Source organism: Myotis yumanensis, unplaced genomic scaffold (assembly GCF_028538775.1).
Source record: "Myotis yumanensis isolate MYYU_CA2020_CCGP unplaced genomic scaffold, mMyoYum1.0.hap1 SCAF_13, whole genome shotgun sequence".
Taxonomy (NCBI): domain Eukaryota; kingdom Metazoa; phylum Chordata; class Mammalia; order Chiroptera; family Vespertilionidae; genus Myotis; species Myotis yumanensis.
Genome location: NW_027223764.1, coordinates 15,147,341 through 15,165,013, shown reverse-complemented (window position 1 = coordinate 15,165,013; position 17,673 = coordinate 15,147,341). Strand labels below are relative to the sequence as shown.

Sequence of the window (17,673 nt, the reverse complement as noted above, 5' to 3'; positions counted from 1 at the left end):
TGTGAGGTCCACGGGGAAGCTGCACCAGGGGCTATTTCCATCTGGGTGCCCTGGGAACTTGGCCAGTGATGGGCGGGGATTTCCTATGACGCCCAGGTGTTGATCTGTGCACTCAGACTGCCATGCCCCTTGGGTGGAAAGTTCAGTTGAACATCAGAGGTTTTACTGAGAAAACACCACATGATTTAACTCTTAGTAAGATGAAGAAATGTAGAAGAGAAAGTGCCTGTGTTCCAGGGTCCCAGACAGCTCAGTGAAGGCAACACACCTTTAACTGAAGCTGATAGGATACAGTTTGATAAGGGTTTGGTGGAGTTCAAGGTAAGTAAAGTCTAGGAAAAGTCAGGCTGCTATGTCCACCTGGAGAAAGGAATCTATCAGCATTCCTAGGGTTGCAGCTATATGGGATGCTGGGGTAGGCGTTATGGAGGGCAGGATGTGTAGGATGCTATTTTCTGCCCTCAGATGCTACAACTCTAGGTGGGGAGGGAAGACAGATAATTAACAGTGATATTCACAACCCTCAGTGCCATCTTAAAGAGGACCTGTGTGAGAATTCACCTAAGGCCCCAGAAATGGTTATGTTTCTTCTTAGCAAAAAAAGTTACCTTTTTCCACGTATTTAAAACGTTTATTAACCACTGAATCATATTGTAGACATTATTTTAAAAACTGGAGATATAGTGGTAACCAGGGCAACCATGGCCTTTCCCCTTTTGTAGTATCAGTCCAACTCCATTTTTTTTTTTTTGCTTGGGGTACTAGGAAGTTCAAAGACAATGCCTACCTATCTCTAAAAATTGGTCAAAGCAAGACCCTCCCAAAACAAACAAACAAACAAACACCTTATCCATGGCTTCATGGTATTTCCTTAACCTAATTTTCTACTTTCCCCAATTTTGTCATTTTCATATTTTTTCATATTTTATAAATATTATGCATCCCTATAAATCCTTTTAAAGTATACCCAAATAGGGGCAAATAAGTAAATGAATAAAGAACACAAAAATATGTGTTTTAGATAATGGCTTCAAGTCTTTGAAGTAAAATTCAGTGAAATTGTAACCAAGAACAAAATACATAAAAACAGAAACAGGGATTGTCTGTTTGAAGGAGAGACCTGAGACTGTCTGACTCAGCTCCCCTTTTTCACTCTTCCCAGTGGGGTCCCTCAGAGGAGGAGAGTGTGATGATCAGCATCAGACATGGGAGAAGGCCATTACCATCCTGGGCAAGGCGTGGTCAGGGAGGCTTCAGCAGGCCAACCATGAGCTGCATCTTGATGAATGGGATGGGGGTGAGGAAAAGTGGGGGCAGCATACATGGTGATGGGAGCAGAGCCAGGTTCTCAGGGCAGCTTCTCAGGTGAACGTATTGGCAATCTCAGGTAGAGATGACTCCTGCCCAAACCTTAGTGTGTGACTCAATCCAATCCTTGCTGTGACTGGAAACCTAAGATCTGGTGAGGTAGGGGTGCCTGTCAGGAGCTTCCTGGAATAAAGATCTTTCCTTCTTCTCCCTCTTAGCCCTTCTGTTCCTTACACCTGCACTTGCAGACCCCTGAGAATCCATATTCCTCTGGAAGAATCTCCAGCAAGGCGACAGCCCCAGGACTTGTGGTGGCTACAGGTAAGGAAGACGTTCCCTGGGCATCTTCCTCACTGGGAACTAGGCAGGATACCTGGATCTCCAAGCCCATTCTCATAACCCAGGAGAAAAATTCCACGTGCCCATAACGTCTATGTTAGTATGCCATCCACACAGCCCCAGAGCAGTCCCCTGTGTTTAGCAGCCAGCCAGAGTTCCTCTCAAAGTAAACTGACTGATCAGAGAGATGATTTGTAATAGGGAATTCTCACTTGAAGAAAATGCGACCTTTGAAGTTCCTAGATCACCAAATGCAAGTTGGGCTAGTTCTCCCTTTACGGGGAGGCTTCTTCACGAAGGGTTTCACCCCAGAGCACTTTTTAATACTAAGGTCTCTGGTGCATGTAAAGGTTTGCTTACACATGATTAACCACTAGGAGAGAGCCTCGGGAGAGGGAGGAAAACTTAAGGTTGCATTGTTAGAACCACTGTCCTCTGAACATCAATCAGAAATGAGGATAAAGAAACTCTGAAATGAAAATGAAAGTCTCTGGGGGAAGGTGCTCTGATTAGCATGCCTTTGATTTGCATACACCTTTTCAGGAATACATTGATGGCATAAAGCAAGGCAGGCTTCTAATCTTAGGAGCCAGAGCTCTGGTGGTGGGCAGCTCTTTACTAATGAAAGCAGACAAATTCACAGTGACTTTCTGAGATGGCACATTCTATTCTTTCCCATCAACCCCAAGCTCTGTCCCTACACTTCCTGCTCTCCTAGACAAGGCTTCAATGCCCAAACCTCCAACTGTGTGAACTTTAAATACCACCAATGCCCAAACTCTCTAATCAGATTGACAACTAGTGTCGCCTTCTGGCATTTCAGTCAACTTCTCTCAACCCCAAAAAGGTGGGGACCCACCACATTTAACACCACTGGCCTCAGAGAGCTTAGGACAGTGAGAGATGAAGGAAGGCTCTGTTGCCATTCTCCTGGCTTGGGGAGTGATGGCCATGCTCTGTAATGCATGGGGGTATCCCTTCCCAATTCCGGGACTGCTACACTCTCTGTCTCACTCAAGGTTTGCAGGAGGCTTTGGACAGGAGTAGAAGCAACACTGGGAAACTATAATCCCCAATAAAAGTTAATGTTATTTAAATGTGCAGCCAGGCTCTGTTCGGTGTGGCTTCCCTACCCTGAGCTTGAGTGTTTTCATTGGCAAAGTGGGAGTAATAGCAGCGCCATAATAGAACTGAATAGGAGTAAATGAAGCACTGGATTGAAAGTGCTCAGAACAGTGCCTAGGACATATTGAATCCTGGATACCTGTTACCTATTATCATCATGAATATTCCAGAAGTTAAAGCCATTGTTGATGCAACAGAGGAGGATGATTTGCTCACCTCCTTCCATAGAATCCATGAAGTAATCGTACACTTTGTATACATGGAATGAATGAATAATACCTGTTAACCCTGTTGTCCTGCTTTGCAGGCCGAGCTCTGACCATTGTTAGCTTCTGAACGTGGCCTAGTTCTTTAACCCCTGGGCTTTGCATTTCTCACCTATAAAACAGGGATGTTTTCTATCTTGTGAGGGCATTTAAGAATTAGAGATAGAAGAGTGTGTCTACAAGACCCAGCAAAGTGCTCAGAGCATAGTGATTGGCATTACTGGTGGTTGTTATTACTTGAGACCAACATGTGCCTCTAAATTAGTCTAATGCTAAGGCTTTATAAATGAGCAAGCCTGCAGACATTAAAGATGTGATTGTTATTTTTATCCATAGGTATATATCAGAATTGATTAACTTATTTTTCTCTTTCCTTTTTAACTCTTGTAACTTTGTTGGCTTTTTGCCGGACCCTGGGATATTGGAGGGATATAACATAGCTGACAAGATCTTGATAAAGGCAGAGCTAGATCACTGACATGACTCCTCATGCCCAGCTTCTCCTTACCCTGCTTGCTAACTCTCCCTACCAAGTTATTTGCTATAAAAATAATTATGAAGTTAGCCAAGGTTTTCTTCGGTGGCCTGCATGGAGCCTGTCTCTCCAGGTCCCTTTCCTCCATCCAAGCATTTCTCCTGCCTTCAAGTGTCAGTGACCCGGGGCTCTCTCCCCTCCACTCCAACTACTCACTGCCTCTTTCCATCTCATTGAGATGTGGTCTCAGGGAAGCTGCATGCCCTGAAGAAAGTATGCCCAGGATTCATCTCTAATTCCAATGAGTCCATCAGAAGACAGGTGGAATTCCAGTCTAGAGAGTTTGGCAATTGCTTTTAGCAATCAGAAACGCTAGAGTTCTTACCATTGTGGTTTCAAACTAGTACTCAAGACATCACATCCTCACCATGGCTAGCAGTGTGCAAAGTACTTTCCTGGAGTTTGTTACACAAGGACCCTACGGTGTAGAAAAGGCTATTACCATTGAAGAGAGGGAGGACAAGAGGGAAGAAGTGTCATGCCCACGCCCACATTCCCTCTGGCTCCAAGACTGGTCTGACAAGTAACCATTCAGCCAGACCTAGCCCGAGCCCTTCACCTACCACCTCCACAACTAATGGGGCTCCCTGCCATGCCTCCTATAAACTCTGAATGCTCAAACCCTAGTGTTGTCCCTCCAAGGAGGCACTTTCCCTCCCTGCAGTGGATTGTAAATTCTGCTTCCTCCTCCTCTGAGCCCTAAATTGCTCTGGGGAGGCATCCATGATGGTAAGAGAAGCATCTCTAACCCCAGAGACTCCAAAATCTCCTCTCTCTCTCTCTTTCTCTCTCTCTCTCTCTCTCTCTCTCTCTCTCTCTCTGTCTCTCTCTCTCTGACTCTCTGTCTCTCGTCCTATCTTTCACCTTTCTTTCCCAAGTTTTTCAGGAATAGAAAAATGTAAGCCTGGAGGAACTGGGGAGTAAACAAGTTGTTTAGAGCTGCCAAAATGTACGTGGCAAACCTCCATGATTTGGCAGCTATGCTATTGGTGAGAGAAGCTCCCTGTTCTCCATCTCACACCTCCTTCCTCCCACCTGTCACACCACTTAAGTGGGGAACAGTGACACCTTCCAACCTGGCCAATGGCTGGCTGCTGTGGTAACCTTCTCACTTCCATTTTAACCAATGAGGCCCATTATTCAAATCTTCCTTCTCTGACACCATAACCCAGACTCTTCCTGTCAGAGATTTCCCATGGGACCACTTAGGGACTGAACCTGCTCAAATATCAGATCATCCTGGAAACACTCTCAGTGTCCCTCCATCTGGGAATTGCCTTTTGGTCCCTGTAATCAGCAGCATTTCTTTCAGGGTTCCTTTCAATTGACAAGATATTTCCAAAAACCAACTTTATTTTTAGCCTTGGATTCTCACCACTGCAAAGACTCCACAATCAACTTTCTCTCTCTCTCTCTCTCTCTCTCTCTCTCTCTCTCTCTCTCTCTCTCTCTCTCTCTCTTCTCCCCTCCACTCTACTCTCTCCCCCTCTTTCTCCCTCTATTCCACCCACCGTTGGAAGACATTGCTAACCAGTCACCACATTCTATTCTGTAAGAAATCAAATATGGCTTTGAATCCTATTAGTAACCATCACCAAGCAACCCATTCTCTGCCCTATCCTTCTCATCTTTATCTGTATCTTTCAAAACCTGTGGAGAATGGGATTCCAAATCCAGGATTGATATCCCCAGAGCTGCCTGGCATTGCCCGCCTCCCCCATTACACTTGCACCTCCTGCCTGAGCCCTGAGCCCTGAGCCCTGAGCTCTGAGCCCTGAGCCCTAGGGTTATTTTTGGAAGCCTGAGAGTCAAAACAACTAGTATAGCTGTGTGCTCCTGATGCTGATGGGAGCTTGACAAGCTGGAGTCTAACTTTAATTTCTTATTTTGAAACATTAAATGTCAGGAACTCAATTAACATTTTCATTATTGCATTTTTATTGTGTTCTTATTTAGGCTACAGATGTGTGGGAGCCAACATTCCCTTCCTGCTTTTTTAAAAGAAAAAACATCAGTCAAAATGATAAAGTCTTACATGTTTAGAGTACTTTCCTGGTTCTCAATACCTCCCCAAATGCACATCAGCCTTGGGACACAATTCAATCATGTCTCTACTCATTCATTCATTCATTCCACAATTAATATTGAGCAACTAACTACTACATCTGGGACACTGTTTTAAGCTCTGTGGAGGATGGCGTGTCCTTTGGGGACACTTGGAAAATACAAATATACTAGAACATCACAATCACTTTCTTTATAATAAATATAACCACAAGGTGATGAAGTATAAGAGGAAGAAAAAGAAGGTGAGAGAAAAAGAAAGAAGGGATAGAGGCAGAAGTGTGGCCAGTCTAGGCATAAACCAGGTGACTGCTTTACCCGCCATGCTTGATGGTCATGGTCTGCTAAGTATAGTTGTCTTATTCTGAAAACTCTATAATTTAGGTTACATCATCTATACTATTGGGTTACTCAGCTGCCTGGAACTCCAAGAGACATGTTGTCAAGTTAAAGTAGAAAATACATATACAGACACACATATGGATACACACACACACACACACACACACACACAAGTGCGCACGGGCACACACACACACATATCTTTCTGATATATATATATATATATAGAGAGAGAGAGAGAGAGAGAGAGAGAGAGAGAGAGAGAGAGGGGAAAGTGTCCTCAGCCCAGATTCTTCATGCATGTCTACTCTTCCACTCTTTGCCACCTTTATGGAATACCTGTTGAGATCCATTTTTAAGAAATTATTAGTGTACAGCAAGCATGTCAAACTCGCAGTTGAGGCATGCAGCCCGCCGGCCCCAAGTTTGACATGCTTGGTGTACAGGATGAATATTTCAAGAGATCCAAACTAATTAGTATTCAGCCTTTGAAACTTTACCATTTAAAGACTCATTCCTGTCACATTGTTTACTTTTTTCTCATATTGGGTTTATCTTCCTGTTGGATTTTTGATATGACATCAAGAAAGAAAGTGTACAAATAAACCTAAACATCACTTGGAAAACCTTTACTCACTGTTCCCCTCTCCCCTAACCCCAAACCCTCATAATCTGTCAACTGCCTGACTATTCCAAATACTCTGCTTATGTTTCAGGCAACATTGGCCCGGAGCTCTCATATACTGATATCAGTGTATTCATCTCTTCTGATGGAGGCAACACGTGGAGACAGGTAACTGGGAGATTTGGGGACAGGGAAGAAGCATTTTGGGCAATCTCTGCCAAACTATCGCCTTCCTATAGATTCTCAGGTTCATTAAGACTTTGTGGTTTCAAAGAAATGGAAACAGCTGTTCAGTTTGGTCAGTTGGGCCAGTAGATTATATGGCCAATAGGTTCAAATGGGAAGACCACTGGGCAGGGAATAGGAGGAACTGGAATTTTCTCAATTCCTTCATTCTTTTATTCAGCAATATGTGTGGAACAGTCACTAGATGTGAAGCCCTGTGCAGGTTGCTAGGAATGCAACCAATAAAATGTTTCCATCATTAATGTGCCATGGAATCTTCTTAGCAAAGAGGTCTCTTCACCTTTCCGTTTGTTTCTTTACCTGCAAGATGAAGGGGATAGACCAGTGGTCGGCAAACTGTGGCTCGCGAGCCTCATGCGGCTCTTTGGCCCCTTGAGTGTGGCTCTTCCTAAGCCTTAGGAGTACCCTAATTAAGTTAACAACAATGTACCTACCTATATAGTTTAAGTTTAAAAAATTTGGCTCTCAAAAGAAATTTCAATTGTTGTACTGTTGATATTTGGCTCTGTTGACTAATGAGTTTGCCAACCACTGGGATAGACTATTAAACCAGCAAAGCCATGGAAGTCTGTGGTTAAGTATTGTGTAGGTCCAGCCATAAGTGAGCATAAAAAAGCTTCATAGATGCATGGCTACATGAAAAAATAATTCAGTTGCACAAACATTTAGAGCAGTGCTGTCCAATATAACTTCAGCAGTGATAGAAATGTTCTGTATCTGTGCTGTCCCATGTGGTTACTGAGCACTTGAAATGTGGTGAGTGTGATAGAGAAACTGAATTTTGAATTTTGTTTTAATCAATCTAAATTTGAATAGTCTCATGCGGCTACTCTGTTGGACAACAGAGATTTATGCGATGTCAACTAGGTGTCAAGTACAAAACCGAGAAAGCAATTGAATATTTCAGATTCCTTTTCTCAAGGAGCTCAAAATTACGTAGAGGAAATGAGCTCATAACTAACTAGAGCTTAGGGTGATTGTTTCAGTGGCATTATTAGCACATAGAGAAAGAAAAGGAAGGAGTTGTTCTACTTGGGGAAACTGGAAAAGACTTTATAAGATGAGCTGACATTTTACTAAAGCTTAAATGTAAGAAGATTTCTACCTGGGAAGGAAATGAGAAGAGCATAGGATATCTTTTCTTAAAATATATTTTTAAAATTAATTTCAGAGAGGAAGGGAGAGGGAGAGAGATAGAAACATCAATGATGACAGAGAATCATTGATAAGCTGCCTCCTGCACACCCCACATTGGGGATTGAGCCTACAACCCAGGCATATGCCCTGATTGGGCATCAAACCACAACCTCCTGGTTCATAGGTGACACTGAGCCATGCTAGCCAGGAGGAATATCTTAATGACAGTGAAGTCACCATATGAAATCTAGTTGGATAAGTTCCTGTTTTAAACCCTTAGTAAAGATTATCATGACTGTCACCAACATCATCACCACCACCCCCATTGCCACCACTGTCACCACTACTACTATCCAAAAAAATTTACCAAGGACCTACTAGATACAACCAAGTAGTTCAAGGCATACAACAAGGCCATAATCAGGTAGATAACAAGCAGACACATAAATGAAAACATGCCTTCAAAATATAAGATAATATAAGTACCCAATGAGGATAAAAGCTGCGATGCAAACTCTTGTAGTATAGAAACTCCAAAATCACAAACCATTGACCCTCCAACTCAAGGAATAGCTCACTCACTCAAGTGGTGACTGCAACAGTCTGTCCTTGTACTGTCACTACTTTGACATTCTTTCCTCTTTCCCAGGTTCAGAGTTTTTGTTTATATCCGAAATATAAATGAATCTTCCTTATGTTCTTTGTGCATTAAGACTCACTATTAGTATGGACATTTTTCCTTCCTTAAAACTCAAATATGGGAATGGAAACCAATTGAAGTTTGTCCTGAGAATCCACTTTTTTTCCCCTATAGTGTTTCCTGGGCCAATATGTATAAGAGGCTCCATTCCTCCTAGTACCGCCCTTTTGAATCTGCCTATTCCTCCTTACCCCTTCTGGTACATCTCACTTACCTCATATCCCAACCTCTCCATCCAAGCTACAGGAAGCATTATTAGTGCTTAAAAGTTAAAAGGATTCCTCAATTCCACTTTTCTCTGAAAGATTTCAAATAGGAGGTTGATTTTCTGCTGGAGAGATGTGTTTGTTTGTTTTTTTTCCTATTTCAGGTTGGAGATTTGAAAGTCATATAAAGCAGATGCATTAGGATATGTGGGATTAGGTTAAACGTTCCCTTAACTAAGAGCCTTGCATTATAGCAGATGCATAGCAAATGCCTATGTAGATGGATAGATCATGGAATGAGTGAATGAGTGAGTGGATGGATAAATAGGTGATAGAAAGTGGATAAATCAAATAATATGAATTACTTTGGGTCCCCAGGAGTAAGATGATTCCATGAGTATTTATTGTAAAGATCCCTAAGCACCAATTTAGGTCTTTATCCATCTTGCTGGGAAACCTAGGAGGTGGTGGCTAAGTCTAAGAACTCAGTCATCATGATTTCTAAAGAGAAGTAATTTATCTTCCTAGATAATTATAAACAGCACTATAAGACACAGACCATTTATAAATTAGCAAACATCTGCATGGTTGAGGATGAAGAGAGTACTGAGTAGTTACCTACTAAAATAAATATGGGGAAGCTTTTTGAGTCATATTTTCCTTTGGAATATCCAGTGGAGCATGCATGGTGTTGCCTCCTTTTCTTGTAGCACACTGCCTCACAGTGCTAGTGGAAAGAGCCATCAGAAAGCCATTTCCTTAGTCTAGGGAGAGTTATTTTTTCTCTGCAAGCCCATTTCCTCACCTGTTAAACAGGGGTGATAGTACTTGCCAAATTGCCTGATAAGGTTGTTGGAAGAAGAAACGATGTATGTGAAAAACTTGTAAACTGTGAAGCACTATGCAAATGTAAGGTATTGCTATGATTGTTGTTGTTGTTGTTCCAGATCTTTGATGAAGAGTACAATGTCTGGTTCCTAGACTGGGGTGGCGCCCTCGTGGCCATGAAACACACACCTCTGCCAGTCAGGCATTTGTGGTAAGGACCGCTCCCTACCCTGTTCATGAGCAGGAAGGATTGGGACAAGTTACCCTGCATGGTTTCGTGCCCATTCACCCATTTACTCAATCATGAATTCATCCATCCATCCACTTACTATACATTACATCCTCTAACTCTTAGGTAGTAGTAGTAAGCCAGATAATTTAGGTGGGGAAATATGATATATAGAGTGAGATGGTAGGAATAGGCGCTCAGATAAGGCAAAAAAGAGCAGGAATGACTTCTGAGTTCAAACAGACAAAGTTAAGAATCCAAAATATGTGAGATGGAAATTGCTTCAAGGAGAACGTTTGTGCATGTAGCAAATACTAAGTTCAGCTCTAGATAATTTGGGTTTGAGATGTCTATAAATATTCAAGCAGAGATGATCATTAGCTGTCAGATGTACGCATCTGAAAATCAGGCCAGAGGTCTGGGCTGGCACTCTAGATTTGGAGTTGTTTAGCCATTAGTTGGTAGGTAAAGCCATGGAGGTGGGGTCAGTTTCTCGGGAGAGTGGGTACAACAAGGAGAAACCAAGGACTCCTATGGGACACTGTTGAACACTAACATATAGAGCGGAAAAAGAAATTATAGAACAGACTAAGAAGAAATAGCCAAAAAGATAAAAACACAGCAGAAATATTTTCTTAAAATGCTGAAAGAAGAGGTGATCAATAGCCCCAAGTTTTATAATCAGATATATCAATTATGGAATAAAAAAATATGTAGGATTAAGGAATATAGAATATCATTGGTGATCTTTGTCAGAGTACATTCAAGAGAGGTGGGGTTAAAAGGTAGATTGCAATAGATTTATGAATGAATGAATGAATGAATGAATGAATGAATGAATGATAAGCAGTGGGGTAACAGAGTGTAGATAATTCTTTTCAAGAAAGTACATCATGGAAGTTGAGATACATACATACACAGTGAGGACAAATAGCTTAGTGAGGATATATTATTATGATGATGGTTTTACTAGTAATAATGATGCTACTGTTGTTTGCTTTTGTTTGGGGAAGGGGTTGGATAAGTCTCATACGTGTTTATATCCTAAAGAGAAAGACTTTCAAGTGCAGCCAAGTGAATATATGAGCGTGAATATTTGGTGGTAGAGAGTATGTTGTCTAGAGTGCAGTTGGGATCAGATTACCTATGGGCTGGAAGGTGGACTCTGGCTTAAATACCAGGCCCATGATTTGTGGAGTAAGAGTTTTTAGAGACTTTTTCTGAAAAGTATCAGATTGTAATTAGGAAACGGCATAGGATCCCTAGGTGCCAAATCCAAGCGTTAGCCACCTTGGCAAGGGCTTACGAAGGTTTCTCTCCATCTAGCCATTTATTAAATTAAACCATATGAAATTGCCATTTTTGTAAGTCAAAATGGAGAAATATTATCAGTTTCTTAGCGCTCAGCCCAGCATGAAGTAAAATGATTACACCTACCACTATATCTTCTTACAGAGAGATTGTGACAATACATTTTAAACTGATACATGGAGCCATTTGCAAAGAAAGTGCTCTACCAACTCAAGAATGAGCTTGTAAAAGTTCCCAGTATAATTGTTTATCATCCTTTTACTGCTGATCATATACTTTTTGGGTAGTATCAGAGGAGTGGAAATAGGTGGTTTTAATGATAGTCAGCAATTACTGAAGGATTATTACAATCCCGACTCTGTCCTAAACCTTTACATGAATTATCTGAGTTACTTCTGGAAACAGCCCTATGTATTGGGTACTCTTTTTATCACATATTTATAGTGGCATAGAAATGCAGATATATTACATACCTTGCTCAAGGCTACACAGTTAGTACTGGCAGCACTAAGCTGGGTTGTAATCACTAATTTCCAGATACTTTAATGAGCACACAGAGGCTTGTCACATGGCCATGCCTTCTGGAAGATGATAGTCAAAGAGTGTTGATAGTGCACATATCATCACAAATCAAAGCAATGCCTGCTAAAGGGTCTTGGAAGTATATATTGCTGGAATCCTGAAGGAGTCTGATATGAAAGGGGATTTCATGAAGCAGGTGGCATGAGGGCTGATCCTTGATAAAAGGATGTTGGGAGGAGGAAGAATGATGGGAAGCAAGTTAAAGGAAGAGAAAACTTGACCAAAACCAGGAATTCAGAAAATGTTGGGAGTGTTCAGAAGACTCTATTTGGTAGGAACCAAGAATGTAAGTAAGTAAGTAAGGTTGGATAGGACTACTAAGAGCTTAAATGCCAGTTTAAGGGGTTCCATGTTGAACCTGTAGGTAATTCCTCCCACTCTGAAGACCTATCTCTCTTGTGGAGGGAAAAGCTCTCTCTATTTTGGCTGAGCAGGACTTATACTCTCAGAGACAACAGCTTGACTATTAAAACAAGTTTGTTTGTTTGTTTGTTAACCAAGAAAAGCAATGTTTCTCAGCCCCTATTATGATGTTTTAAGAACCTGCATCTAAATCTCAGTTAGAGAATTGATAAGTGCTCCCTGGACAGATGTAGTTGGACAGATTTCATCCACTTAAGTCCTAGGAGAAGAGGGTGGCAACCCCATCTTACACTTGAGCAGCACCCTCCTGCTCTTCTCCATCATTATAGTAGAAACCTAGGATTTACTTAATGGTGGGTTTGTAGAGCCTTTTGCACAAACATTTTCTTGTTTTAAGGGAATGAGAAGTTTGTGGAGGTGTTATCCTTGTTGTTTCCTTTTGGTGATAGAAGAGGAGAGTATATTTGGCCTGAAAGAAGAGTAAGGAGCAGAGTACCTAGAAAGAGTTTTGGCTTTGTTGAATCTTAGCATCCTCACATCTGACCCTGCAGTCTGTTCTGCAACAGTTTCTCTCCAGGGACCTGATCACTTTTAGATGGAGCACTTGTCTGGAAATTTCTGGAAAGAAACCATCTTAAGTTGGGAAAATTATTTAATATTCACTCAGGGATATGTAAATAGGATCAAATCATGCCTTTCAAAGTCATCGGTACTCAGTTTGAGTTTTCTTTTGTTCCATGATGTATCTCTTCTGTTAGGTGAAAAATATTTATAAAGCTCAACAATAATAAACGGCATTCCCATTGAATTACCTCTTATAATAATAATAATAATGATAATACCACTCTCCAATTGTTCGCCTATTCCAGCTTACACAGGATAAAAAATGATTTTTCAAAATAAGCTTTTGAGATAGGATTTTCTCCACACAAAGGACATTGACCCTGTCATTTATCATAAATGCTACCAATGTTTCCCTGAACTTGGTCATCACCCATGATTTCTGCTTACTTGCTTATCTATGCATGTCTTTCTGAAAGCATGCCTGCAGTTGTTAAATGCCAGCTACTGTTTTAGAAAACAACCACAAATAACTCATTCAGGAATTCTCCTTTGAACTTCTGTTTCAAATGCTAAGTGAATGTTTTATAAGGGCTTGACCATAGCGTTATCATCAATGTTTCCTTAAGAAATTCTTGACTGATTTTTGTCGCCCGCTTATGAATTGCAAGCTTGAGAAACTCCAACTCATTTTCTTCATTACCAGTAGTTTCTAATTAAGTCACAACCTTCAAGATAAACACACAGCTCACTTTTAGTGGAAGAAAGGTTAAGTAATTAGTTCATTGTTATTTTCTCTTGTATGTCTCAGACTGATGTCATTTTATATACAGCTGTATTTATATTTGCATAGGAAAAAGACACCAGCCTACCCACTCTCACACAAAGGTATTATGGCTCTCGAATTTAATAATAGCTACATTGCCTTTTAGAGAAAATTGGTGTCATAATTGAAAAATGGGAGAAACTTTAGCTAAGTTAACAAGGCATGCTGTTTCCCATAAATTGAAATGATAGGGAGCTAGATATGCATGAAGACAGAATAGCATACAAATGAACCCATCTATTTGTGACCAGGTACATTTGGATGTACATTCAAAACCTAAGTGGTATTTCAAGTTAGCCTTCCATCCAGCATTACCTTTGTATGTTAGAAGCATTAGAGGGAAGTGAACAATGGAGTCCCGTGGCTTCAGTGCTCTAATGAAAACTCACAATAGACAGAACTACTAATCGGCAGGTAGACTGGTATCCTATCGTTCCCTTAGCTGTCAGTGTCTCCTTTCAATGGGTTGTTCTTGGAAACTGAAAGTGAAACATCACCTAGCCTTTTTTGTTCCTTTGTTCTTCTATAAATGGTTGTGAGCATCAGCTTTTTGTTCAGAGAAACATTCACAGGAAAACAATAGTTTCACCGAATATGTGTCTTTGCAAAGTGAAAGGCATCTGCTATTCTGAAGACCTTCCCAGTGGCTAAAATGCCAGCACCTCATGCATTGCAATAAAATAAAATCGAACAATACATCTCATGGAAGGGAGGGACATTGATTCGCAATGACCATTATAACTCTATTTCTGTGCTAGGCACTTCTGGGGAGGGCTCTGGTTGTTCCTGGAAGACGCTGTTCTGTTTTAGGGGAAGTTATCTCTATGTCATAAAGTCATAGAATGGTCTTAGAAGACATGTAGTCTACTTTCACAATCCCAGCATAGCAAATATCTCTGTGACATCCAAGAGGCTCTGTCTACTTCACCAGGGTGTCACAGTGCTGACCAACTTGCAATACCCAAGACAAAGAGTTCCCATCTCATGAAAGATTGTTTTTGTGCTGAGCAATAATGAGCCTGTTTGTAACTTCTCTCCATCAGTCCTTGTTCTGCTGGACAGATCTATGCAGAATGTTCGCTCCAGTGTTGCATGTGATTATTAGACTGGGAGAAAGGACCACAGTTAGGAAGGACCTCAAGATATTTCTTTGCCTTTACAAGTTCTGGAGAATAATCAGATATGCAGTTTAAGACATATACATTTTTCATTTATTTCTCACATATTCATTGAGCATATACCATTTATCCACCATTAGTGTAAGTGTTGGGATATACCAATGAACAAAAGAAAATTTGGGGGAGCTTATATTCTTGTATACAAATATTTGACTCTGATCTTTAGAAGGATTATGAGAATGGAAATCTTTTCTCCCTTATTCCAACTGTATTCTTAATTAATATTTTTATGCATTTAACTATATCTTTTCAAGTTTTATTCGAAGACATTATGCATTTTCTTTTTTTTCTTTTTTTAAAAATATATTTTATTGATTTTTTACAGAGAGGTAGGGAGAGAGATAGAGAGTCAGAAACATCGATGAGAGAGAAACATCGATCAGCCGCCTCCTGCACATCCCCCACCGGGGATGTGCCCGCAACCCAAGTACATGCCCTTGACTGGAATCGAACCTGGGACCCTTCAGTCCGCAGGCCGACGCTCTATCACCTGAGCCAAAATGGTTTCGGCGACATTATGCATTTTCAATAGTCAACAGCTATGATTGTTTTTGTTTGTTTAACTATTTGGAAGATTTCTACTAAAAATATTATAAGGCAATGGTAATTTATTTAGCTCTATTATTCTCTTCCCTAAGCTATCTTAAAGTCATACAACCTGTTTCTAGAACAACCTGCTTTTTACTTTTAATCACATTGATTTTCAGTCAGTTTTCTACAGTGATTGAAACTGAACATAGTACTTAGGATCTGGTAGAAGGATAATTTATTTTATTATGCATGCTATCTGTCTGTGAACACATGCTAGACTCAGTGGCTTGATTACCTCTCACCATAGTGACATTTATGGGAAATATTTACCTTGAAACTGACAAAGACCCTGGTTTGTTTAGCTTGAGTTTATCATTAGTAACTATTTTCCTTTCTTCAACTATGGGTCTTTTTTAAAAATAAAAGTAAGTATCATGCTTTAATTCGGTCTTACCTTATAAGTGACTTCTAAATCTACATTCCCAGCTTTGATCACTCCCCGGAAATGCAGATCCATCCATCCAAAGGCCTCCCTGACAGGGTCACAACTTGGAAGCCCAAAAAGCATTTGAATCCTGATGTGGACCTAATAGAAACAAACAAATAGAAAAAAAGCTTTGCTTCTCTTTTTCTTTTCATTTCCCCATCTCAGTTGCTTCACCCTCCAAATTCACATTGTCCATTGTTTCTTTCTTCTGCACAGGCAATCATATACATTCTATCACCAAATCCTATTTATTTCACCTCTAAAAATATCCTAAGTTTTTCCATGTCATTCCAACTCTACTGTTATAACCTTTGTCCAAACCTCTCCTCTGACTTGGTCTCTGGGCCAAACCTCCCCCCAATTTATCTTCTTACATCCACTTTGGCCTGACAGTCCACTCACCACATGCACACACAAAATAAGTTATATTTTAAAGTTTAAATCAAATCCTATCTTTCCCATTTCAACTGGCAAAAAGGAGCTTTCTGGTCGGGCCCAGCCCTATTGTTTTGCCTCCATTGCCTTCTGCTAATTTCCTTTCCCACTAATCTACAATCACTGATCATTTTTCAGTTCCTCCCACACAGCAACTTCATTTCACATTAGATATTCCCTCTGGAATGGTTCTCACCTTGATCTTTGCACAGCTAGTTCCTTATTATCATTCAGATCTCTGTTTAAATGTCACCCCCTCAGAGAGGACTTTCTTAAATTTCCAATACAAAGTAGCTATTCCATCACTCTCCATCACATCACTCTATTTTAATTGTCTTCATGACACTTTTCTCTAACTTATATTTTTGTATCCACTTATCTGCATATCGTTTGTCTCCTCAAACTAGAATTTAAGTCCTACTGAAGCTAGGGCCTCCCTTTCTTGTTCACTGCTATATCCTCAGAACAGAGGGCACTGCCAGAGCTGCCACATTAGGCATCAATAAATATTTGATAAGTGAATTTCATTTTATTTGGATTTGATAGTCCTGTCTTGCCACTATTTAGAGGCCAATGATAACTTTCCTCCTGCCTCTCTGAGTATTGGCAATCCTACCAATTTCACCTGGGGACCTAATAAGAGAATTCCTAATTCCTTTGTCTTGGCCATTAATGAGCTATTGAACTGAGGAAGAAAAGTTGCATCTCATGGGGATACTATTCAATATAGTTACCTCAGACCATTTAAAAACTCCAAGTCACAAAAACAAATCGCTGTCACAAGTGGCAAGTCAGCCAAATTTCTGATACTCAAAGAAATTAAATTTTTTGATGTATTTTTGGAAGTTTCTTTAGGAGTTTTGCTTTGTTTTCAATAATTAGTTGAGCATTAGGAATTATTCATCTTAGAGTGTTTTTTTTAATATCAAGGCATACACTGATAATTTAGGAATCCATAAAACTTTTATGAACAACTGTCTACTTTTTGTTTCTGGATATAGACCTAAGTACACCATAATTACAAAAATTGTCTGAGAGGCTAATTATTCTAATGGGTCAGGAGATTGACCTTCTAATTCGTTTTAATCAATATATTGGGAAGAGAGGATAAGACAGTGAGGCAGAGGAAGAGATGGAGAGGCTGCGAGAATCAAAGAAGTAAATAGAGAGCAGACTGAATAAGATGACTAGCCATGGGAGAGGCTCCCACATCCAATTCACCGATGCCAGTATAAGTCAATGCTTGAAAAAATGCTTGGGTGGATTAGAAGAGTGCTCTCAATCATTCCTTATGTTTTTTAATTCATGTACTCATTTAACCTTTATATAATAACACGTGCCATTTTCTTCTGCTAAGTACTAAGAATGCAAAAACGAATGGCATGGTCTTTGACCTCAAGGATCTCCTGGTTCGGTGGGGAAGTCAGACTTTTTTTGATAATATATATG

General features: G+C 40.4%; 1 protein-coding gene across 2 annotated transcripts in view; it reads left to right on the top strand.

The window, feature by feature from the left end:
• SORCS3 (sortilin related VPS10 domain containing receptor 3) overlaps positions 1-17,673 on the top strand; it is a 518,681-nt gene that overhangs the window by 430,275 nt on the left and 70,733 nt on the right. For both annotated transcript variants that reach the window (XM_070432330.1, XM_070432331.1), the window contains exons 11-13: positions 1,527-1,629; positions 6,696-6,772; positions 9,841-9,932. In XM_070432330.1, coding sequence (XP_070288431.1) covers positions 1,527-1,629; positions 6,696-6,772; positions 9,841-9,932 — 272 coding nt within the window. The remainder of the gene's footprint in view (positions 1-1,526; positions 1,630-6,695; positions 6,773-9,840; positions 9,933-17,673) is intronic.